The 27,377-nt window shown below is 38.7% G+C and overlaps 1 protein-coding gene across 1 annotated transcript in view; it reads right to left on the reverse strand.

Annotated features, from left to right (window-relative positions):
- SLCO3A1 (solute carrier organic anion transporter family member 3A1) overlaps nucleotides 1–27,377 on the reverse strand; it is a 240,235-nt gene that overhangs the window by 194,833 nt on the left and 18,025 nt on the right. Inside the window, exon 2 of the mRNA XM_075207720.1 lies at nucleotides 5,969–6,434. Coding sequence (XP_075063821.1) covers nucleotides 5,969–6,434 — 466 coding nt within the window. The remainder of the gene's footprint in view (nucleotides 1–5,968; nucleotides 6,435–27,377) is intronic.

A 27,377-nucleotide genomic window follows, 5' to 3' on the forward strand; every position in this document is an offset into this window, starting at 1 on the left:
TCAAAAAAGGAGAATGTTGAATTCAGAATGGGTAATAAACATTGTGGAGGGTAGCAATCCAAAAGGAAAAGCCATGAGCAGTTCATTGCAGATTTATTTACTTTGTATTCAAATTCGACAAACAGCAATGAGCACTAACTAATGAGCACTTAAGGAGTTGAAATTAGAATATGAGACAACTGAACAAGCAATGCACTCAACATAAACTGCTTCCAGCTCCAAACCGCTCTCTAGGATAAACCTTGGTAGCACAAAGGTAACCCAGCCGATTCAGCATGATGCAGATGTGAGAGTACAGGATGTTTGTGAGCTTGCCTGAAAACACCAGAAATTACAAAGTGCTCCTCAGTATATCCTTTGCTGGCATATGTCTTATAGTCTTTGTCTAGTCCAATATGTTTTACTTCACCAAGAAGCTGTAATTTTACCCTTTTACATCCAAATCATAGCAGACGAAATGTCATGATGTCAGTCAATATAAATATAAGCAGTGACATTAAATAGCTATTTGCAAAGTAATAATTCAGATACAACCTCACAATGATAATAACATTACTTTCATATGCAAGCACCTCTTGTGGTCATGCTAGCTGATTAATTGGAGGAAAATTACCAAATACTGCAAAACCTGCGTTTGATTGTACAAACATCCAAAAGCAGCTAATATTCTTCCAGAGGAAAAAATAAATATAAAAAAATCTAAATCTACGCGTTGATGGAATAATCTGAACAATCTTGAAACTGATTAAGATTCAACGTAACATTCTGCTTTTCTAATTTATCAAATAGCAGAACCAAAAGAGTGCATCTCTAAATTGGACATTATTTTGTGTTCAGCCGCCTGCTGGATTACAAAATGCTTTCCCAGTTATATTAATGGTTTCTTTCTATAGGGAGTAATTCTTATTAATAATTCTGAATGATGGAAATTGTTCTCGTTTTGCACTTAGTAAAAAGCAAAGCAGCATGATACATAAATACTAAATTCATGGAGGGATAAATCAATTGTATTTTTTTTTTTTAATAAACTAAACACAGTCAGCATACCTCGAGTTAGCCACTAATCAGCCACACCTGCCTCTACAAGCCACCATCATTCAGCAATGCAACCAATTATAAGTCAAATAGAGCTATTAGCCAGGGTCATACTCAGCTGAAGGGTCTCAGAGATGACCATTTAAAAGCAGATGAGGGGGTGTGTACTTGCACAGCAGGTACCTACAAGCAAACACATGCACTAATGATGTAGGGTATGCAGTGCATTGTAATTAGGTCTGGAACGTAGCTGCCTGTCTTGAACTCAGCTTGTATCCAACTTCCAATTAACAGTCACCTAGACTAGTCTGGGGCCAGCAACTTGTGAGCTTACTGCAACGTAGACCATAACATTTTCGCAGGGGTTACATCACAGAGTTAGCCAGCACCAATTACTAGTAGCATAGTGGCTACAAATGCATGTCTGTGGAGGTCACGGACCCCGATGACGCTCCACTTCTTGCCACAACGCCAAATTATACAATCCGTACAAGTCCTCTAGTCACATAGATCGGGTCCAGACCTCATTGCCTCCTGAAGCTGGCATTGGAATTTAAAATGGTTTTTTTTCTGTTTCTGCACCCATTGTGCTTATTCCAGCACATCCTATGCATAACTTGTGGATTCCTCTACCTCCTAATTAGAGTGGTGACCCACAAATTTATAGAGAATTTTTCAAACAGTGCACACTTCATTTTGTGTCTAAATGGCTAAAAAAGTAATTGAAATGTTCATCAGGGCAAGCCCTTGGCTGGGTCTTTCAATTGTGGTGATCCTCTACCATTTAATTCCTCTACTTATTCACAGTACCACAATTATCTTTTAATCACAATGAGCAAACCCTGTAACCTCACCACCCCCACTATTGTGCCATCAAACTCGTTCACAGGTACATCTCTACATAGATGTAGAGCATATCCATTATAAGCAGGGCCCTCTCTACCCTCTGTCTAATGACTGCAGCTTTTCCACCAAAATCATGTGTCATTCTTTTTTGTCGTGAAAAAAAGAACACGCTCACTGACGCTACACTAATTATCAATGCCTCTTCGTTTGATATGTGAACTATTTGATTGTATCTGTAGAATTGTAGAGCTTGCTAAACTCTATTTTCAAGGATTTTAAAATTTAATCCAGAATGGAAAATAGCTTTACATACTTGGGATTGGCACCTTGGCTTGGTACACTAGATCCTCTAAATATGTTGTGAAGCCCTTTGATCTCTAATGCGCCAGCACTTGTGAAAAACTTGTTTAATAATTGATTTCATATTCTTGCATAATCTTCTCCTCAGACTTGGAAACATTGTAATATGGCTTTACAACTCCTACGAGTCAGCAGCCTTTATTCAAAATTTAAAACAATGTGCTTTTGAATAGTTACATTTTTCATTTCTGGCGTGTATATATATATATATATATATATATAGTCCCTCAGGGTTTCAAGACTCAGCCTGTAGATCTAAAAGCCACTCAAATATAGTTAGGCTTAGGATTCTAATTATCATAACTTTTTTGTCAGAAACTACACTTCTGCGATGACTTTAATTACCACACTCACCAAGAAAGGAGATTACTGTAAACGGTGGCCTCCTGAAGCCATCTCTTTACTTGCTTTACTTTCCTGTAAAAGGGCATTTTCTTAAGCGCCCAGATCCTTCTCAACCTTTCTTACAACCCTTGTAGCCATTTTTCTAGAAAAAATTTTTTTTCTGTACAATACACCGTAACCAATCACACCGTTCGAGACCAGGAGCTTCTACCCATCAACTCATATTACAACAGTGTAAGAGGAAATATTTTGCGTCACTATTTATATTGACCACAATAGTATTCAATACCTCCAAACAGCCCAATATCTGAATCTATGACAAGCATGCTGGGCATTTTTCTTGTTTTGATTTCCTGCTGTATTTCCGTACTGGTTCCCAAAAATATTAAAGCAGTGCCCTTTCTCATTCATTTAACAGTAATGACTCAGAATCATATCAAGAACTCTGAAATATTGTTGATCCATCTCGGATTCAAGCCTCTTCCTCTAGCTCCTACTTAAATATCCCCCAAGGCAAATACTTTGTAGATAAGGAGCTATGAATTAAAATGACACTCTTGGGCCCAAAAGTCCAAGGTTGTAGGAAATTATTAGTCATAGTTATTGGTGGCCAGGTCTTTGGAAGGGCGATGCAGAAGATGTAAATGTTTGTTCCGCCTGTGCACAATACATTGACTCTCATCAGTCTCCTGCAGTATCTCTAATGCCTTCCCCATTCTGAGTAAACCTTTCACATACATCTTATAACTGAATACGAATTTATATAGGCTTTTCACTTATTTGGGTCACAGTAGATAATTTTTCATAAACCAACGGCCAGACCAGAAGAGTTGACCAAATTCTGAGGCATTATTTAGGGTCCTATATCTCTGTAAATGAGGATGACTAGAAAAAGGGGTATGGCACTGGATAAATACCTTTTTACAGTATATGGAACTTATCTAAAACTCTTGATTACCAGCAGCCGATGACAGTATAACCAATCTTCTCACTATCTGGTCTGAAGTCCAGGACGCCGGTGATCAAGACAATTTCAGCCAAAAGCAAAAAACAGTACATTTGAAAAGCCTGTGTCTTCTAACAGATATTCTGAGCAGATACAATGAGAACATTACACCCCTATATAGTATTCTACTGCTGCCATAAAAAAAAAACACAAACATTTTAGACACTACCAATGAATCCACTGCAACTCCACATCCTTACTAGTTATAGTGACTTTGAGATATCCCCCTAAGGTATCCTTCAGGATGAATCCATGGCTTATAATGCAGCATGAATTTGTGCTGCTTCATAGCTAGTATTAAATGCAGTCCACACAACATAATCTATTGTCTCACAGTAACATTACAACATTTTATTTAGTTGATCCAGACATGAAAAATTAGAAACACAACATTAATTGCTATTATTGTCAGCTTGCAGACTATAAATCTGCTGTATCCCTAACACCTCCAGTATGAGCCTCAGAGCCAGTGCATCCAGCTTGTTTCCCGGGGCTCTTCCAGTTCAGCAATATAATAACGGCAAATCAATTACGTTATCCACATTTAAATGGTGTGGATTTAGTGGAAGTGTACCTTTAACTTAAGGTAAAGAGTATACAAACACCTTTTAAACAACACTGTAATCAAAGCAGTTTGACATTCTACAGAATTAGGAGACATTGGTGGAGAATGCAATAATGAGCTCTAACCACTGCTCACCACTGTATTTACACTATGATATGCGGATCTATTATACCATATGTTTTGTAATAAATACCAATAGTCAGTGTAGCAACATCTGTGGGCACAACACATTCTAAAACAAAGATGACATCTATTATGGCATATTGTTCCCACTTACATTTATAATAAATAAAGAGATCTAAAACAACAAAAGAAAAACAAACAACAAATATTACATTAATAATGATAAACCTGCAACAGAGGTTTTATGTAAGATTCCCTTGTGTAAGGGAATTCTTTAACTCAAACTAGAATAAATTGCTTATCGTCGTTGGTGATAAGCTTACAACACACTTAAAACTGGCATTTACTTTTTCATTAAAAAGTAGAAAACACATACTGCTAGAACGTTTTTGGAATGGCCATTTCTTAAGTGACATATCCTTAAAACCTGATGTTTAATTCATCGACCTGACAACTTGTACATCAGGTTATTTGTTACCAATTTCCTTTGCCTATAAATTCATTTATAAGGCTTTGTTTAAAACAGACTAAACAAATCCCACAGCTCTAGGCTGCTTTAAAGAGCTCTTGTTGACAGTAGCGGGCGTTATTTTGTGAGTTGAACTATAATTATATGAATATAACCTACAGAATCACTTGGAACCAGTGACATGACTGTGGAGATTCATGACCAATATTCACAAGGCCCTGATTCTTAGTGAATGGATTGCCAGCATTCTTACGACTTTTGGATTAGCTTACAGAGTGGCTCCACTAGGTGTAGGCAACAGGTGCTCATTAAGTCATTAGTGGGCTTTGGGCCCACAAAAAAGTTGTGTTGCAACTAGACTACACTACATTGTCAGATAAAAGGGTTGAAACAGATACACTTAAACGCCTTCTGCTATCCAAGTGCCATTACTTAAAAGTTTAATTGAAGATCCTACCATAGTGGGCTCTAAGCAAATAAACCTTATCCCCATTTACGAAAACAAACCAGACAGTAACAAATGCTGTTTATAACCAAAAGGAAAACAGGTTCCAGCAGCATGTCGTACACATTCAGTCACATTTTCATCGCCAGTTCATAAAAAAATTATATTTAAGTTGATGTTGGAATCTGCTGCTACAAAAGTAGGAGGTAGTTTTATTAAAACTTTTAAAAAGAAAAAGGTGGAGGCCCATAGCAACAAATCACATTCTAGCAATCATTTTCTGGAATGTACAAGATCAGTGAGGTGCAACGTCAAAGAGGTTGAGGGCTGCATGTGTGGCTCTCCAGCGATCGCACAGAGAAAGGAGAGCACACTATACTCCTTCCGTGTGACCTCCCTGCAATGTGCAGAGGTCACGTGATGTCAGCTGCCCCGTTCTGCTAAGATTGGGAGGTGCTGTCTGCCGGACCGCAGGTGAGTCACCTGTTGCCCTCTGCTGCACTAGATAAATGACAGCTAAAATCTGATTGGTTGATATGGGAAACACTGCCACATTTCATTTTTATAAGCTTTAGTAATTCTTCCCAAAAGGTGTGAAAACCAGCTTTAACTTGTGAAGCATCCTTTAGCTTTTGCCCAACACTTTTGTGTAAATTAATTGAGAAATTGTATTAGTTTAGATGTAAGTTTAGCCTTTGTTGCCAACACTGTTCTTTACATCGTACAGTTGCTTGCAGTTATTTATGTATTATTTAAATGAGTGTTTTACTGTACCTATATAAAGTGAGGAATCTTTTCGTCGAACGTGGTCATCAATGTACGATACTCCTAGTGGCTGTACAGGAGTAGCACCAATTCCCAGTAGAACCTGTGCTCCAATAAGAAGAAGGTACATCATGTTGGTAGTAGCGGTATTTCTGCATATAATATCCGGATCAGGAATGTCTTCACTGGAGGAACCATTAACGACGCAGAATTCTCTTCCTTCCGAGCCCCACCGGATCTCACCAGATTCATATTCATATTGGTGTGTCAGAAATTCAGGCAGGGCAGAAAGAAAAGCTCCTAGGGCCATAACTATGCCTCCACATCCAATTAAGCGAGGCCTGTGTGCCCGGGCTCCAAAGTAACTCACAAACAGTATAAGAGCCAAGTTCCCAATTTCAAAGCTACTGGCGATTACTCCTACATCAGCACTTTGCAAATTAAATCTTCGTTCCAATGTTGTCAGCACACTGACCTACAAAGAAAGTAACGTGTTAGTATGTACTCTTAATGTTTTACAAGACAGAGATACATCTCCTAAACCATCTGTCTAGTTAATAACGTGACATGCTTTAGCTGTTTGCATATGTCGACACGAATAAAAAACAAACAAAAAAAAAAAAACCACTTTACTTGTGTTAGAAATACAATCCCAATTTAACAAAACAATTTTGCTTCCAAATAATAAAAATATATTTTTATTACAATGATGATACTGTAATAATCCTCAATTCAGATACTGTTATAATAATATACAATATTCTTCATTATATTTATAGTTATATAAGATCCGTGCCCACAGTAAATTTAGATGGAGTCAGACTCTGTCGATTGAGGTAAACAAACATTAGTTACCCGAAACATTTTAATTTAAAAGAGTTAAAACATTTACATGAACCAATTTGCACCTACTGGCGTGTGAAGTTGCCCATTATTTCGATAGCTTATCCCATTGATTTGCATAAATTTCAATACCTTTAAATTAAGCATATGAGTCCAGAACAGAACATTTTAATGTGTTGTCAGATGAGCACAATAGTATAATTGTTGCTTTGGGTTGGCTGAATATGCACCGAGAGTAGGCTGCCATTGCAGAAAAACATTTCAAGTCCAAAAACCATTATAATAAGAATATATATTATTCGCTTTATTTGCATTGATCTCTGTTTTTAGGATATGGAGGCTGCATTTTTTCTATTTATGATTTGGAGTAGGAGGGGAAGGTGACAACAGAAATTATTCACTGCCCCCTAACCCTAACTGTGCATGACACAAGACCTGTTTCCTCTACATATTCTATGCCACTGGAAAAAAAGAATTGAGTTCAGTGTCTCCTTTATTTTTGACCCCACCAGACTCTTTCATTCTCTGCCCAATCTACGCTTTTAAGGTTAACCTCCTTAATATTTTGAAGATCTTAAGTAGTCAGTACCAGCGCAATACTTCCCTGTCAAATAGGGCTACCAAACTGGCAGACCGTAGGAAACTTGCAGACTTAGTGGCTAGTGTGACTCATACAAAAGAAATTCAATTAGCCTCAGAGTGTTTCCGGAATGTCCGTGAGACACTTTGCGGTGCAGATTTTTACTGTAATTGCCGGCAATGTGCGTGGAGCGATATCCACGCACCACATCGCCGGCCAGAGGCTGGCTTGGGCTAGGGGACAGTGGGGCATCTGTCCCTTGGACCAGTCCCATAGAGGGCTATCTTGGGCTGGGTCACTGGGCCACCTGCATTTCTTCCTTTAAAATAGGCTGCCGAGTTGAGTCTTGCCCCCGGGCTGAAATTTGCCAGCCCTCCCCTGTCGCCGGCAATTAAATTCTCCCAAAAGTGTACTTGAAGAACGTCGGTAGGCACAGGTATAAAATGTACAGTGTACAGTGCAAGGAAATGAATGGGAAATGGAGATTTGCTAAATTTCCAGAGCAATGATGGGAAGGGGTTGCATGGGGTTTAAGAATTAGAGAACACAACAAAGAAAAGAATAATCTGAAAGCACCTGAGGAAAACATATGAGTAAACAGAGCATGATAATAAGGATGTGCTGAGTGTATAAAGAATGATAAGAGCATGTTTCACAATACTGCCAACACCATGTATTGTGTCTAAATATATAACAAATATGAATAGAAAGGAAAAAATGAATACATGAAAACATGAATACAAAGGGTGAAAATTAACATTGCTTAGACTAACGAAGGAAGTGTCTCATTGCCTTTACAGATGTTCATGTTCTAGAGTCATTGTGGACATGTGCTTTATGTGTTCAATTACAAACAGGACTAAGAGGTTCATAGTATAAATAAAAGTTTAAATTTTTGCTAACTCAACCGATTACAGTCTATTCACTAACTCTAAGTGATTAAAAGCTTTTGTGGCAGGGCTGAAATGCAATGGAAATGTGGTTTTTGGGATAAAGTTCATTGTCATGGCAAAGAGGGACTTTGAAATTAATTGTAATTCATCTGATCACTCTTAATGACATTCTGGAGTATATGCAAATTGCCCTCATAAAAACTGAGGCAGCAGACTTTGTGAAAAATAATATTTGTGTCATTCTCAAAACTTGTGGCCACGAATGTACTCTCGCCTTACTCACTCCCCCTCTGCGAGGGGGATTTCTGCATTGGGTTCTGATACTTTCTTCACTGTGTTCTCTCAGCCTCTCCTTTACACACAATGCTGCCTCTCTGCAACAGCCCTCAGTCTCCCGTGGGCTACTCCATGCAAATTCTCCCCCTCTCTCTTGTCCTCTTTATTGATGTGGGGTCCTCTTTATTGATGTGGGGTCCTCCCCTTCTCTGGGCTTGGGGATTCCTCCTCTCTGTATATGCAGCCATGCTACTACATGCGACAACGCCCTCTACTCTTTGGGGATTCCTCTCCTTTCTATACTCTCCAGGGCTCTTTCTTAATATGGAGTGGCACCTCCACTCTTACTTAGGGAACAGTAGTGTATGTCTCCATGCGGCAGCTGCAGCACACACACTCCCATTCAATGCCTGGATAGCCCAAAACTTCCCCCACACTGTCCCAGGTCCCCGTCTGTCACATCACCTCTGTTCTCTATCTCTTTCTCGCTCTCTCCTTTTTCCCCACACTTTTCCCTTCCTTAGTCCTCACTGACAGATGTCCCTCCTTCTCCTCTAGCTTTGTAGCTGGCTTGTGTGTCTTGTTGGCAAACCAACCAGTTTGAGTTGATCTTGTAATAGACACTCTGACTACACTCTATTTGTGAGGTCCGTGCCTAAGTACCTGTCGTCCCTTCCCGGTGAAACCCACCTGCAGTCATCGGGATTTGTGGCTAACTATAACGCCACAGGGGGCGCTACATGTGACAAATATGGCACAAAACTGCAGTAACCAATAGCACCAATCAGCAACAAAAAATTTGAATAGGTCAAGTACAAATTTCCAGTCATCTAAAAAGGATTGTATTACAACCAAACCGAGAACCTATTACAGCAAATACTTATTCTGCTCATATATGTGATTTGATGGATATCTAATCCATTTTCATTATGGATGTGGACGTTGACTGCATCTCTGAACTACAGGGACTCCTGAATGCACAAGTGTTTTTTCATAGTAGTAACATAACATGAATTCACTTTTTTGTAACCTCTACTAATCTTGTATTCTGTTTATTTTCTATCCCAGACTGCAGTTTCTTTGCAGTAAAGTGTACAGTTGCAGTGTCTGCAACACCAAGTACTGTTATTAGCTGCACCTCTGTCAGCTCATTACTTCTGCACATGCCTATGGCTGTGTGTAGTCTGAGTTGCATTTTTGAACCCTGCACGCTCCAGTCTCTAATCAGTTCATCATGTAGTGTGCCCTGGAATGGATAGTTTGGTTCATCTGATTTTTATATTTCTGTGCTGTTACTTTGAATAAAAGCCCTCCAGAATATATATATATATATATATATATATATATATATATATATATATATATATATATATATATATATATATATATATATATAATGAGTCTAATTTAGAGTTAGGTGTGAATCCAGTTAAGGGGTGCAATTTAGCATCTTAGCAAATCATGCTATGCTGCAGGGGAGACAAACTTAAAATGTGCGATCAGATTTAGAGCTCAACACTAAACCACAGTGTAAAAACAAAGCTGCCCGATATTTGTGTGCTATATACCAAAGCAGACAGTATTTTCCCTGCATGCATTTGCATACCTTGTATAACAACACTGTTTTTCCAGGTGCTAATCTGAATCCTTTAGCTGGATTTGCTCCTAACTCAAAAGGAGTCTCAATCTGTTTTGCAACAACAAGAACACCCTGAACCCTAGGGACACTAGACTGAAGGTCTGAGCCATGCCAACACACGACTGCATGAGCCACAGATGTTGCCTGGTCCTCGGGTGCCAGTAAAGAACACACCTTCTTGAGAAGATTAGTAGGTCCCAGTGAAACTTAGGGTTATACAAGGCCTTGCTGAACATTTGTACACCATATAAAGTGATTATAATGCAATCTGTGACTGTGAATTTTGTCACTGTACTGTGAGAAGCAGATGCCAAAATAGAGCCAAGTGCCTACTAACTACATATGTAAGTATGCTCTATCTGCCATTTTTTATGTCAATCATTTGACTCACTTTGACTTGAGCACTTTTAAAACAAACATTTAACTAATTCACAACTGAATGACTTGGTTTGAAAGTCGCTGGAATTGTAACAATATGAAGATAACATGACAAAACACCAGAAAACCCGACTGGGCATAAATAGGAGGGGTCACAAGGATATACACAGAGAACAATCTGACCCTTTATACTTTCATTTATTAATATCTTGAACCTAGCTGACATGCTGCCTTCAACACAGTCAGACATGGATGCCATCCAGAGGCAGCAAAAACTTATGACTGGCTAAATAAAATTATTTCCATTCTCATTAAAATTGCATCTTGATAACATGGAAAACTGTCAAACTGTATTCTAATATGTAACTTAAATAAAATATAACAGTTATTTAATAGATAAAATGTATCATTTGTATTGGATTTACTTCAGCTTTTGTTAATTTAGGATGATGGTTCTCCTGTTTAGTATTTGTTTATTTATTTATTTATTTTTAGATATTCTACAGATTACTTTCATTAAAAGCTCTCCACAAAAGAACAAAATAAAGAAAAGGAACACTAAAACACACACTAAATATAATCAAAAGCATAAGTTTTATCGTTGCTTTTTTATGATACAGTAGTTCTCTTTAAGCTGCATTTATTGGACCTGATTCATTAAGGAAAGTAAGGCAAAAAAATGAGTAACTTTGCACCTTGACAAAACCATGCTGCATTGGAGGGAGAAGCTACTTTAAAATGTGATGGCAGGTTTATAGTAAGGCATGTTCAAGATCAATTTAAATTTCAGTGTAAAAATAAAGCTATCCTGTGTCATCTAGTACAGATGCTCTATTTACTTAAATGTATGGCTCCCGCAGTTCTTATAATAAGTATCTGAGTCCATGTAATAAACCCTGCATGTGTAACATACTTATGTATAAGCATTTACGATGTATGATCCTGAATGAATATAGCACATTTATTATTATTATGCTTTATTGTAATCTTGTAAATTCCATCATTTAATTCTGATATGTATGCGATTGTTTTTCTTTTTGTTGTTTGGTATGTTTATATCTTAAAAAATTTCAATAAAAATACTGGATTTAAAAAAATAAATAAATAAAGCTATCAAGTATTTGTGTGATACATGAAAACACAGCCAGTTTTTAGCTTATGTGCAAAATAATAATTGCACCCCTTACCTTGTAACATGGTTTTGTCCAGCAGAAAACGTACTCATTTTTTTGTATTACTTTCCGTAATGAATCAAGCCTATTATCTCCACACAGTGGAAACATCCATTTTTGGAGGGCTGAATTGCTATTAAATGGTCTCATTGGTATTACTGGTTCCTATGAATTAATAAACTCCATTCTCATAAATATTGCTTTGCACCACAAAATGGCTCCCTGCACTGTGTGTAGAGAACGCACAGGGTACACAACGAAAAATTGACAAACCATCAGCATTTGTAGTTTTTTGGTTTTATTTTAAAAACAGAAAAAAGTGTCAAATATGATATATTATAAAAAAAAAAAAACCTCTCAAAATTCCTTGCTTTTCAAGATGGATACAAAATCATTTTTAAATTTGTACATAACTATATATTTTTAATTGTGCACTTTTAGAATATGATAACTAGAAGTATGCCTGAAAACCACCCACTTTTGCTTTAAGATAGGGATTCAGCAAGGACGCACGGTACTTAATAAGCTACCAGCGTGTATAGATTATAAAATATCTAGAGGACATAAACTGTGATAGATCGGAGATCTAGTCATTAAAGCAGATAGAAGGGCATATTTGAATTCAGCAGGGCGTTGAAAGCTCAGCATCAATCTCCTGCCACTTCTTGTTTATTTGCTAGTATTACACTGAAAGTGATTGCGTGCTCCCGCTGCTCACATCATTCATTACTATGTTACACTGGGGAGGGCTGCACACAGCACACTGTACAGGGAGAAAAGGTTTTGTTTTAACAAGTGCTCACAAAGGGACAGCTGCATGGGATGATGATGTGCTGAATCATGTGCACTTCACTGCCAAGCATGAAGGGCACTGAAGGCTACACGCTGCAGAGGAAGCTGTGATCCTGGCAGGGCAGTGAGCAGGTAAACAGCAGTATTTGCAGATATGAAGCAGATAAGGGTGCAGCAAACCAGCCACCAGGCTACACTGGCCCTGTCACTGGTGTGTGATCCATGTCAGTAATATAACATGCTAGCTAAACAACTGTCCTTCCTCATTTGCTTCTATCGATGTGTCTATCGCTTTCATCTCTACATTATTTATTATTTATTTTATCCTTAAGTCATCAAACACAGAATACAGGTAATATGCAGTAAAAGTTTTGGTGAGCAATGCATATTTATTAAGGGTGTGCACCAGCCACTTTTAGTGTTTTGGGTTTTGGGTTCTGATTAGCTTGAGGTTTTGGGTTCTGATTTGTTTTGCCAAAACATCCGACGAAAGGTTTTGGTTCCGATTTATTTTTAAAAAAGCATAAAAAGTGCTAAAAACCAGTTTTGTGTTTTTTTTTTCACTCCTACGCTATTATTAACCTCAATAACATTCAATAACAATCATTTTCACTAATTTCCAGTCTATTCTGAACACCTCACAATATTGTTTTTAGGCCAAAAGGTTGCACCGAGGTAGCTTGAGCACATAATGCCAAAAAAAAGAGGTACAAGATGGAATTGTTCTGGGCCCTCCCTCCCACCCCTCGCGAGATTCGACGCGAGACTTGGACGACAGAGCCTCGTTTTCAATTTTTTGCCCGCCGGAAATATCCGAACAGTGCTCGGATCCCGTTCGGATCCGCACTGTTCGGGTGGGCTCGGATTAGCGGAATCCGAGCCCGCTCACCTCTAATATTTATCTGTGTGTAAATCACAACATCACAACCGCTGTATCCCGAGCTATACATCTAGCTATAAGCTGTAAAACAGTGGCCCTACTGAGCATTTCTGTGGCCTCTTTTTTCTTTACAACTCTCCAGAAACTACGGTTTGTTATTTCTAGCTAAAAAGTCTGATCTACTCCTGTAAACACCAACATTTTAATTTTCTGATATTGTTTAGTGTTAACCTGATATTCCCCTGCAACTCTTAAAAGTATTAGCTATTGACTGTATTATTCTGAAGCTCCTCCCACACCTGTATGACAGTGTTCTAAGTGGGTCTGGACACAAGTTAAAATGCTGAATTTGCAATCATTTGATCTGCTGTGACATCGCCGCACCTGCTCCTGTGTATGAATCACCCAAGTCACACAGTGCTTTTTTGCCAAGCAAGTATACAAATCTATTGCTCACTCTCTTTCAGTCAACTCTGTTTAAGAAACATCTCTCTCCGAACCTGGACACCTCTCACAAATGAGAAAAGTAGGTTGGACATATTAAATAAAGTATAAACACTTATTTCATGTATATTACGCCACTCAGTAATACACGTCTGATTTTCTACACGGCACTCAGGGTCTGAATCAATAAGTATTGCAAAGTGAACGCAATTCGCGTTTTTACAAATCGCACATATCTTGAACACACGTCTGCCCATTTTCAAGTACAAGCAGATTTCAAGAAACACTTTCATGTGAATATGGGTATAAGCACACTGGCTATACAGTACTTGCTGTATGTAGACAGATAGAACACACTGCAGGTAACGCACAGGCATATGTGCAATATCAAGCCCGTCAGAATGAAAACATTTTTTAAAAATACATTAACACCTCTGAATACTATAACCATTAATAAGAATAGATTAACTTTTTAATTTTTTATATATATATATATATATTTTTACATGAAATACATATAAGGATGTTCTTAATGGCTACTGTACATAAAATGCATTTTTACAGTTGTCCTTAACTGCAAACACATGTTCTACATGCATCACTATCAATCTGCAATACCACCTGCTCTGTAGCTGGTGCAAGTGATACGGCTAAAAAATATGTACCTAAGAGATGCCTGGAGCTTGAATCGGAAGGATGTGCATGCGCTCAAGGTTGGCACACCCTTACTGTACACTGACTAAGTGCGTCCAACCCTTCTCGCTCCACCCTTCCCTTCAAATCATAGGCTGTAGGAAGTGTCATTAGCGTTTGGACATGAATTGCAAGCACTTTGTTCATTGGCATAAATTCCATTTCTGAGCATGTGCAGAGCAATTTCACACAAAACACGGCACGCAACAGGACTTGCGTCACTAGATGAATCAGGCTTTTGAATGTTTAAAAAATTCTAAAACTGTTCTTATTAAAAATATGAGCATGCTAAAAGCAAATCTTATCTCACTTTTTAAAAATGTCATAAAAGTATGAAAAACACATGAAAACCTTAGCAGCACTAATCTAGTTCATCATTAAATATAAAACACAGATATACTATAGGTTCATATTAATATTATTACCCTTCTATATTGGCTCAAATCTTGCTTATAATAACACAGATGCATCAAGACTTGTCTTTCCACGTCATAGAACCATTCAAAGGGTTAGGATCACTTGCTCATTGCAGGAAAGGTTTTACATTGATTTGCCATTAATAAATGCAACCATTTCCAAGTATGTCAAACAGAAAACATGACATACGTGCTCCAAATTACAAATCTTAGAAAGGCCATTTTTTCCCTACAGCGCTCTCCCAGATTTAGAACATAAATAGCTACTTCCGTGCCAGCCCTAACAGTTACTAATAAAATGAATAAATCATATTACGTCTCCAAAATGAAGCAGCAACATCACGTGGTGGTGGTGGTGGAGGTTATAGGATGGGGCACAACGCAGAATGCTCCAGAGACCTGCGCTCTGCTCATCCTTTATGGAGGTCTATTCTCTTCAGGTACTGTAAGTGCATCCCAAGAGGAGGGACCTCAATTATAGAGGTAACAGGGGGTGGATGTATGTGCTAGAGGACATTTCTTAAAGTGGAAAAAAAATATTAAATAGGATGCCTTGCATGATGATATCCAGAAATAACAGCACACAATATCTTCTGGTGCATGACTAGATGAAAATGAGTAACACAGAAATTGAGCAACAACTGCATTTAAAAAAATACAGTTATCTTTATTGTAGGTATGAATGAACAGCTATAGATCTAATGAATGACGCATCTTACTGGTTTCTATGATTCACATTTCTTGTTCACCAATATGTGACAGCTAAACAGTTATAATTTAAGATTTATTACAACATAACACCGTGACACTTGCTACGAGACATAAAAAATTCTATGGAACTGGCTGGGACCCAGATTACCCATGGAATATTTAATGAAATAGTTAGTGATGGGTAAAATTTAGGCATTTATATTAAAATATAACAATAAGTGAAATGGGATAAGTGTGCCTGAAAATACTGAATTACTCCGGGGATTAAGAGATGGGTCGACCTAGAGAACGCTCATACTCTGAATCACGACTTGAATTCGTTACTCTGGCTCCCCAGAAATCAAAGGCCGGCCTCAGTATACTCGCACCCCTCTATACAGTTTACACTTAACCTTTGGGATAAGCTTCACAGAAAGTGGGAACTCACCTCATTCCCTTCTCCACTCACCCCGTTGTGGCATCATCCGGATTTCCCGTTAGGAAACAATCAGTCATTTTCACGCCCATGGCAAGAGGTGGGCATCACTCAATTCACCCACATTCTGGGAGAATTTGCTCCCCAGACCTTTCCAGATATTAGAGAGAAAAAGGGCCTTCCTTCATCCTTACACTCTGCTTACTTGCAAATCAGAGGCTTCATACAATCACTCTGCAGATCCTCTAAACTATGTAAACCTACACCTTTTGAGAGGAGTTGTATGCATAGATTAGATTCTCAAGGACTGATATCACTGGTGTATCATACTTACCTTAGGCCAATGTCTGTTCTAACTGAACCCTTTGAGGAGGCTTGGCTTCAGGATACTGGTAAGGTCCTGGATCAGGAGGGATGGTCCCGGCTCAGGATGAGAATCTCCAAAATCTCTGTCAACATCTCAATACGAGAGAACACATTTAAAGTATACACTAGATGGTATCTTGTGCCTGCAAGACTGCATATAATTTATCCTAGTACCTCAGACCTATGTTGGAGGGGGTGTGGGGAGGTGGGCTCATTTTACCACATCTGGTGGACGTGTCCTAGTATCTGTAATCTATGGTCGCTGGTTGCTGATCTTATAACTAAAATTTTAGATATCGAGGTGTTGCCCGACCCAATGGTTATGCTGCTTTGCTCCCGGGTCAAAGCTTTAAATAAACAGGGGGATAGACTTGTTCAACATATCTGTGCAGCTACTTGCCTGCAAATAGCGAAAGAATGGAAATCCCCTTATCCACCAAGCCTTCAAAGTGTAGTTTCTCATGTATGGTACATGGCCACCATGTAGTATATTACCAGTCTTCTTCTTGACAAAATTTTAAATTTCCACAAGGTTTGGAACAACTACCATCAAGCAACAACGCCCGTCACTTGAAATATTTCTTCCCCGATATTTCCATAGAAATTTCCCCTTCCCCCCCTTTACCTTTTCCCTTCCACTCTTTCTTCCCTTTTTCTATCTTCTTTGCCCTTTCTTTTTTTTTTTAATAAAAAGAAAAAAGTAAAAAATACTGAATTACAATCAATAATTAGCCATTAGTTAATAGTAGAGATAAGCAGTTTGGATTACTTGAAATACAACATTGGGGATCCGAGTGAAACAGAGTCGGATCTCAAAACGAGGCGTAACGTCACTGTATATATAAATATAATATTCCTCCTTCGTTTTCTTCAGTGCCATTTTAGAAGAGAGAGTGTAGAGAGGAGGTGAAGGTTAGCTGCGGTGCTCTGCTGATAAAATAGCATTAAGGGTGAACCAGGGACATAAGAAAGCAGTAGAATGTCATTATTGCAAAGCTGTTCTGTAGAGAATAGTACGCTACAATAGTTTGCTGATCAATTGCTTTTAAATTCAATCTTAAATACACTTTACACAGACTATTGACTACTGGTTGTTGTTAGTGCATGTCATTGCATATATCCAATAGTACTAGACAGTATATACAGACTGAGTTAGATAGATATCATAGATATCATACTGAACTAACCAGTATATTCTTTGAGAAAAACAGTGCTTTTGTTGTCAGATTAATAGCAGCAGAATCCAAAAAAAAACAAACAGATTTCTTTCTTTTAAACTGGAACGTTTTTCTAGTGAACATAATCTTGCGTGGGGCAGTGACAAGTGTAATAATTTAGAAAACAAAACTGATCCTGCAGCAGTTGCACATCCCAAAAAAGTATATATTATTCTATCTTTCAATACATTTATATTTTGGAAGGGTCATTCAGTGAAATCTATATTTAAAGATAGCTGTTTGTGAGGGTCAGTATGCAGCTGGAATTCCCCCCCCCCCCCCAAAAAAAAATGCAATATATTCTAATCTTTTCTATTTTTCAATCTATTCAGCTCTATATAATTTGCTGTTGCTATATAAATAAATGAGGATACTGAGAGATGAATGTGGTCTGCACCCATACTACAAAAATTACAAAATTAGGCACAGAATACATTGTCAGAGTATTCGTCGATTGCCAAGAACATGACTTTCAATACCTTGTTTTACTTAAATGCCATGTGCCATAATGCTGCCTTTCTGAATCAAACCAGGGGACTCATATATATTTATGGGGAGGAAGGAAGGAAAAATCATTGCCCCCGGGATAAGCTTCGTCCAACCCCGGGGTAAGGGAGACTGCCCAAGGCTTGCAACAGAAGTGGTCCCCAAGACCCATGTATATAAAAATGGAATGTATATAAATTATGTTTTTATGTTCTATTAGTGATGTGTAAGAAATATGTAAAAGACAGTTCAGATAGCCCAATAGTCGCCCTTCCCACACATGCAAGTATGTATAATACTTACATTGATGAAGATTCGGTTGCCCAAAGCATGTCTTGACAAAGCATTTGAAAATCCACATTCTGAGTAGAACCGAGCCCACCCGAGCTTTGCTGATCCGAGTACGAGCCAAGCTGGCTCGGTACCTTCGCGTGCCCTTCATAAGTGAAAACCAGGCAAAACGTCATGGTTGCGTTGTTGGATTTTGCAAATTTTGGATTCTATAAGTACCACCCTTCACAGCAATCCGGCGCCATTTCACAGAGAGACAAAGATGTAGCATGGCTCTTGGCAGTCTCTAGTGCAGTTGGGCAGCGTCATATATAAAACAGAAAGAGGAGAGGTGGCAGTTTTCTTAAAAGTCTCCTGTGGCATTCTACTGAGTTATAGCTCACACAGAAGGAGGAGAGATCCCGGTGTTGTTGCCAGTCTACAGTCTATGTGCTATTGCTCCATTGCTAATTGTCATTGCTGAAATAGAAAATAGTGGAAGTGGTTCTTGTCAGTGATAAGAAGAAGGCCATTGTTATGGCTGGGCATAAGACCAAAAAATTCACCTCTTAATATTTTTACCCAATCCTGACAACATTTGTCTAGCCATTTGTAGCGTTTGTAAAGCCACACCGACAACACCTTCCTCTTCAATATCCTCACAAGCGATCGGAGTTAGTCCTGCATCCAGGATTACTTTAAACAATTCTTGAGCGTTAGTCTCACTGCTGCTGCTCCTGCTGCTGGGGGTGGATCTTCAACCGAGAAGTAGACTAAGAAGAAGACTGCTAGTAGTTTACAACAATTTACTATTAAACAATCGTTTGCAAGAGGAAGCAAGTATGAATACGGTCACCCAGTTGCAAAGCGCATCATAGACGCCATGGCGACTATGCTAATATTAGACCTGTGTCCAATAGCCACAATTAATGCAGCTGGTTTTAGAGAGTTAATTGAGGTCATGTGTCCGTTACCAAATTCTATCATGACACCATTTTACTAGAAAAGCAATTCCTCAACTCTACCAGACGTTTCCATAAAATGTGATTATTGGGCTACAAAATACTACTCTACCGACAGATATGTGAAAAAACGGAACTGGGCAAACTAAAAAGAGTATATGACTGTAACAGCCCATTGGGTTGGTGAATTGCCTTCAGCAGCAGGAACAGCAGCAGCAAGTACCCAACAATGCCAGATTATTCCGAGGCATAGTGTATCACCATGTGATACACTACTGTGTATCACCAGCTTCACTAAAAGGCATACCGAAGACAACCTGTTTGAAAAATTAAGGGATGTCATTGCAACATGGCTTATCCCGTTTGGACTCTCCTGAGGATATGTCATTTATGATAACGCCACCAAAATTGTGAGAGAATTACAGCTGGGTGAAATCCATAACATTCCCTGTTTTGTTCACACAATCTACTTGATGGCACAGAGGTTTTTGAAAAAGGACAGGGACGTTCATCAGATGCTGTCTGTGGCCCGAAAAATATCGGGACATTTTTGTCATTCTGCAACAGCATGTAGGAAATTGCAGTAGCTGCAAGAACAATTTATTTTGCTCTGCCACCAACTGAAGCAAGAGGTGGTAGCAATGTGGAATTCCACACTTTATATGCTTGTGAGGATGGAGGAACAGCGAAAAGCCATCCCTGCTTACACCACAAGCAATTACATAGGGAAAGGAAGGCGAATGTATTTTAGTCCAGCGCAGTGGAGAATACTTTCCGTGTCGTGCAAGGTGCTGAAACCATTCAAAGTATTCAACTGTGAAATGAGTTTAGACACTGCTACCTTGAGTCAAGTTATTCCCTTAATTAGACTTTTGAAAAAACACCTTGAAAAACTTGAGGAGATGAAAGAAAGAAATTACGCCAAGTATGTCAGCCTTGTACATGAAGTACTTTAATCACTTTGTCAGGATCGAATAGTTATCAACTTCTGGAAATCGTATGATTACATTTTGGCGACTATGCTTGATCCTAGGTTGAAGAGCTAGGTCTTCTCTTTATTTCACACTGTCCCAGATCACAAGATATCCAATGAGCTCCTGGTGAGCAAGTTGACAGCTGAAGTGGTACCTGACACAACGGCATCCCCTCCTTCAGTTTCTCAGGCTACTGCTGCTAGGAAAAAAAAATAAGCTTTTCTAAGAGACCCAAGGATTATGCAGATGATTCAGCAGAACATTTTGACATTTGATCTGCTCTAAAAGAATTGCGCAAAAATTCCATGAGGAAGGCCTTTACTGGCATTTAGATCAAAGTACAGAGACTTCTGTAATGGTGGATTCCATCCGGGATTAATTAGCATTGAGTGATGAGGACATACACACTATTGAGGGTGAGGATGACAACAATGTAGATTACAGGTGCTGAGATCTAGCTAAGAGAAGGAAGCTAGCTGATGCTGGAATGCTTATTAATATGTGGGTAAAATGACATGTTGACAATTTTATGTTTTTCTACATTAAACTTTCACCTTTATTAAAGATTTGTTTTTTTCTTTAAAAAGGTAAAAGCTTTTTTTTGACATTTTTGTTTTTGACATTTATGTTACAGAGACTTCTGTAATGGTGGTTTCCTGCGGGGTTGAATTAATATTGTGAAAGGATGATGTAGACACTGATGAGGGTGAGGATGAGGCTGAAAATGATGACAACATCTTTCCACTGTAGAGTTCATTGACAACACTTTTACCTTAGCTGCCTTAAGCCCATTGTTACCTTGTTTTGTGGGGGGCCCAAACAAACCAAGCACATCGGCCACAAAAGTGGCACTCCTTGTCGCTGAAGTGCTTGGTTTGTTAAAGTGTGCATGTGCTTTTTAAGATCCATCATAAGGGTGGGTGGGAGGTTCCCAAGGACAATTCCATCTTGCACCACTTTTCCTTTCAGCTACCGCTGTATGCCAATGTTACTTACATGTGCTATAATCGCTGAAGTTTGTTTTCAATCATCCTTTCAATTGCTTCTCTCTCGTATGTGTGACCACATACTTTGTTTTTCACTGGGTTCACCATCTCCAACTGTGTTATAGGAGTGCTCTGAGTGACGGCGATCTCCTCGTCTTCCAAATCTTCGTCTGCAGGTGCCAGTGACGCACCCAATTGTTTTCTCAGGTCTCTTAGCTGTTCTTTAAACTGGACATATGTATCATCCTGCCTCAGTGCTTCCTCTGTATTATTCTTCTGAAGCGCAGTGTATCTCTCGTGTATAAGCTCTCTTAAATCTGGGATCTCACCTGGTGGGTCACGTTTTAATTTAAGTACGGTTTCCTCAGCTGCATCTATATATTGGTTTAAATATCTGTTCAATGCAGTGTATTCCAAAATGACAGATTCCATGCTGCCCACATGTTCCGTGTCACAGTCTGTCTAAAGAAGATCTAATGCCACTCCAGTTGTAATATCCATTCCTGTGTGTATAGAAGTTTGGCAGTTCTTCAGGGACGAGAGGGAGGTATCCAGAGAGGAGAAGGAGATTAAAGATGCAGCATGAGCAGACATGATTTAATAATGTAGAGTTCATTGACAGCACTGTTGGGCATAAGGAAGCTAAGCTATTGGTAGCTTGTTTTGTGGGGGCCCAAACAAACCAAGCACTTCAGCCACAAAAGTGGCACTCCTTGTCGCTGGAGTGCTTGCTTTGTTAAAATGTACATGTCCTTTTCAATATCTTACGTAAAGGTGGGTGGGAGGGCTCAAGGACAAATGCATCTTGCACCATTTTTCTTTTCTGCCATTGCTGTGTGGCAATGTTTCCTAGATGTGCTATGAGCCATTGCTCTGTCGCTTAGCATCCAGCCAGATCGCTGCAGTCTTTGTCCGTAAGTGGATGAAAATAATATTGTGACCTGTGAGGTGGTCAAAAATGACTGGAAATTAGTGTTATTGAGGTTAATAATAATGTAAGAACAAAAAAGAAAAAAGAAAATTATGTGCTTTTAGCATATTTTAGCTATTTTTCTAAAAAAATACAGATCCAAAACCAAATCGAAACACGCGAGGGCGGTTTTGCGGAAACCAAAAACCGGGGGGGGGACGGGGGCTTTGGGGTGTCAGTGAATATCTCAAATTCGGAGGAATTAACAGGACAGATTTTGGACCTGGCAAAGAATACATGTATAGATGGACATGATGGATGATGATTATGCTATGTGATAGAGTTAGAGAACTGTAAAGTATGGATAATTATTTTTAGAATTGAATTGGAATAAGCAAATGCACCGGTGGCAGATTTACAAATTCCTTCATTTAACTTCATCACAACTAGGGACAGCGGCATTAGTAGACACATAAAAGATGATGAGAGGGCACAATGTTAAACGGTGCACGTAAAGATGGCATTTTCCTTGAGTGAGGTACATCTAAGCCATAATGCCGCCCTTCTGAATTAAACTAGAGGGCTCGTAAACATTCATGTTTGGAGGGCGGAAAAATCATTGCCCCGGTTTAAGCTTCATCCAACCCCGGGGTAACAAGGATTGCCCGAGACTTGCAGCAGATGCAGTCCCCAAGAAAGGGTGTTCAAACTAGTGACAAGCAGCAGGGACGCACAGCTGTAATTAAATTAACAGGCAGTGGTCATTAGATGGACAGTGGTATGAAGGAATAGAGTTAGACATTCTGGAAGGTAAGTAGATGAAGATGGCCTGCATCCATAATAAAAACATTCAAACATTAGATTTAGAATTAAACCAGGGTACTGGTAAACATTTATTTAGGAGAGAGGGCAGAAAAATCATTGCCCCAGGGTTAGCTTTGGCCAACCCCGGGGTAACGGAGACTTGCAGCAGAGGCTGTAATTAAATTATTGCTGCCTTTTGAGTGGACATGGGGGGGAGGGGGGGAGGGAGGAGCTCTTGGTCCAATTTCTCTTATCTCTGTGCTACGAATTCCTTCTCATAAAATTTTATTACATTGAGTTAAGTCCTGGATTCATCCGAGTACCTGTGAGTACATGTACCGGAAAGGAGACTGCTATGGGTGAAGACCTCTCCTGCTAGTTCTAAAAGCTTATGACAGTTACTAGGAAGCTGCTACATCATAAAGGATTATATCCTGGGACCAGTGGTATAATAGCAATCTGACCTTCAACTGTTTGGTTTTGCTATTAGTTGTTAGCTGACTCGCATTGCTCTTTCCGCCGCCATTTTTGTTTAAATAAAAACTGACCCTTTGACAAATTTACATTGGTGTCTCTGTGGTTATTTGGTTAATCAATTACAGTAATAGTAAGTCGGGACATGCTAAAGAGGTGTGGGTGCAATGAAAGGGGGAGATATCAAAACTTTTTAGTTTATCATTTTTTTCAATTGAATCCGAGAAAGCAAATGCAATGATGGCAAAGTTACAAAATCCTTCATTAAGACTGCTCGCTGCATACTATGGCCAACCTTGATGAAAATTGGGACCATTGTGAAGGAATCATTAGAAAAAATACTTGAAATGACTGAAAATGCTATAAATAGTAATATAGGAGCAAAAAAACAGCTCAAAATTACATTATTTTACCTATGTTTCACATTTTTCAATTAAATCCAGATCCAAAACCTTTTGCGCTTATTCGACAAAACCGGTAGGTTTTGCCGAAATACGAAGCTGGGTTAGAACCAACAACGGTTTTGACACCGGAACACTAGGGTCACGCACATCTCTAGTTAATAGTACATAAAAGATTTGAGCAAAAAGAATCAAAGTGATCCTTTTTTTGGGTCTCAATCCAAACACCCAGTCCACAGATAAAATGGGTAGTGGTGGTCAGTATCGTCACTTTTGTCCACATTATTACAGCCCTGTTAATCCATTATAATAGGGAGAGCCCTCATTTTCTTGGTATAGATGTACAGAGGGAGAGTGCAGAAAGCTATTTGCTGTTGCTATTTGTATGGGTGCATTGTTTTTCGCAATGACTCAAGTTCAAAGTCCACATAATTCATATCTAGTTCAATGTTCTCCACAGGAAACAGGAAATCAGATAACAGAATATATTTGTTGAAGTATTGAAATATATGAGAACTATTGAGTCAAATCCTTTACAAAGAGAAGATGTAGGTTTATTTACAATGGGGAGTGTAGGACAAATATGGCCATCTGTCTTTATTCTGAAGCGTGATAACATCTGTCTGATTGTGCAACTCTACCAACAATGGGTCTCATTAAAATTTATGAATAAATCCCGCTAGAAGGTGCAATTTGTCACCTTGGCAAAACTGTTGCATATGAAGAGGGGGTGCAAAGTGTAAAATGTGCAGAGAAATTTAGAGTTGGATGAGGGACGTGTCCTAGGTCAGCATTAAAACGCATTTGCCACATGTACAGATAGGTGTACACTTCTAGGTTGCAATAAACACACCTTGTACGTTAGCAAAATAGGGATATAACTAAATTTTCTTCATTGGTTCAGCAATGAGGAAAACACTGGGGGCTAGATTTACTAAGCTGCGGGTTTGAAAAAGTGGGGATGTTGCCTATAGCAGCCAATCAGATTCTAGCTTTCATTTATTTAGTACCTTCTACAAAATGACAGCTAGAATCTGATTGGTTGCTATAGGCAACATCCCCACTTTTTCAAACCCGCAGCTTAGTAAATCTAGCCCCGGCAGTAATTTACAAAAATAACAGTTAAACTGTTTTGCATTTTGCTGTATGACTGTTGTGGATATTTGTGTCTATTTATTATTATGACACAGGTTACGTAATGCTTTTCTTGCCTACTTGTTTGGACTTTCTGTTGTTATAAGTTGAAAGATTTTTAAAAAAATGCATAATATGATTAGCTACATAAATAAAATGTTGCAAGCATGTAGAAAACTATAAAAATAAAGACAAACTGCACAATATAAATTCATCACCAATAGCAAAATACAATGCAAGCCATGTGATCATTTTCTTAGAAGTATTCAACATTGGCATTTTCATTATTCAGCAGTTCCTGAATTGTTTTAAGCCTAGTACAAAAAACATGAGTTTATTGATAGACACTTCTTATGTCACACACTTTTTTTAATTTGCAATTGTTGTAAACAGGGCTAAATTATTTGCTTTATGTTAAAGAATGAAGTAGTGTCCAAATTAATACCAGCGTCATATCTTATCCATTATGATCATTATCTAATTTTCAAACAGCTCCTCCCACACCAACTAGAAACCTCTTCAATTTCAAAGAAACAAAAAAGGTAAATTACGTTATGACCTTCTCCACCACACTGACAGTGGGTTTCTGTTTGTTTGTTCTTTATTAAGCTAACAATGAGATTGGATTTAATATTATAGGATTCTACTATCCTCATGGGAACTTACTGGCAATGCCATTCCAAATAGATGTAGCGCTCGGTAATGAGACCAAACAGCAAAGTGGAATGAAACATCTGTTCTGTATCACATCCTCTAAATGAAGTTGACCTTAAGAAGAGTTGTAATGATTTTTACATGACACTTTGTTACATGTGCTTACGTTGCTTTGTAGCAATAATGAGAATTGTACCCTCATAAGAGCACTCTGCTTTCCATTAGTTACTCCTGCTGTCTTATCTTTTTATAACAGTCATCTGCAAGACTCTTTACTAAGAGACAACCATTTGTTTAAAGAGTTCTTCAGATCTAAAGACACCAGACACTGTATAAATAGGTTCTATTGGGCCACATTTACCGACGTCTGATCCAAGGTGTTGGTCTACTGATGGATAACTTTATCAAAACTGTTTGAAGATGGACTTCCCTGGGATCTAAATATATCTACTAAAAATATAACAGACAGTATTAGTCAACTTAATAGGAAAACTATGAATATTTTTTTTTTTTTAATATATGAATTTGCAGGGTGCGTGGCATAGAGATCAAGCAAGCAAGATGCGTGATCACATCTGCCTGAGCATGCAGCACTACCAAAATCGGGCCTCATTTACATGTAAATCAAGCTAGAATGTGAAATTTGGCACCTTTGCAAAACCGCAGCATGTGATGAGGGGTTGTATCAAATTTAAAATGCGTAGATAAAATTAGAGTTGGGAGCTCAGCTCTAAATCTCAGTGTTTGCAGGGCTCTATGAAGAAATCTGTGTAAAACCTGTACAATCCATCTCCATCGGGTATAATAGCGGCACTCTTCTGTCTAGAATAACTAACGACCAGTGCAGAATCCTTTTAGGGGTTCAATTACACTATTCCGGGGCATTTTCCTCCTTCCCACCTAACTCGAGACAGCCATATATTAAAGTAAACTCAGCCCACATTAATGAGCTACCATTCACAAATCCTTGTGATCTCTCCAGTAAAAGGACCCCCTGGAGACCCCAGGTGGGTATACTGTACCTAGTTCCCATAACTATAATGGCATGGCATATTCACCTCTACCTCAAAGTGTCTTTGGGCTACTCCTTCAATGTTGGTTGATGAATTTTTCAAGCATTTGGGAAAAAGAGTGCAGGGAAAGGTCATGATCAGAGAAACTAGCACAACATCCCTGACCCATATGGTATAGTTCCGGGTTAGTTGTAATAAGCTTGTCTTTTCTTCAGAAATTAAAAAGACTCACCAAAACAATAAAGCAAGACATGTTGTTCGAAGACTTGAGAATATTTAATCCACTAAAGCATAGCTACACTTCTCCCACCACCTTCATGGCTTGTGCTCGCACAAGCCACATAATGCTAGTTAACAGCACGACAATCTAAATCTTTGGGATACCTGGTTCTGCCTATGTTCCAGTCATACAATGCAGTGGTCATGGCTTCTCTTAAAACATTAGCATCACCCCCAACCCAGCACCGCTAAATACTTAACAAATCTCTACTTATGGAGTCTGAGATAATGTCTGAAATTAAGAATTTGATAGAAGAATGTTTCACTTTCAATAGGTCACCTGACCTGTCCCCTTTAACAATATGGAAGGCTCATAAGGCCACCATTAGGAAACTCAAATACCCTGGCCAGTACCC

This window comes from Mixophyes fleayi, chromosome 4 (assembly GCF_038048845.1).
Source record: "Mixophyes fleayi isolate aMixFle1 chromosome 4, aMixFle1.hap1, whole genome shotgun sequence".
NCBI lineage: Eukaryota > Metazoa > Chordata > Amphibia > Anura > Limnodynastidae > Mixophyes > Mixophyes fleayi.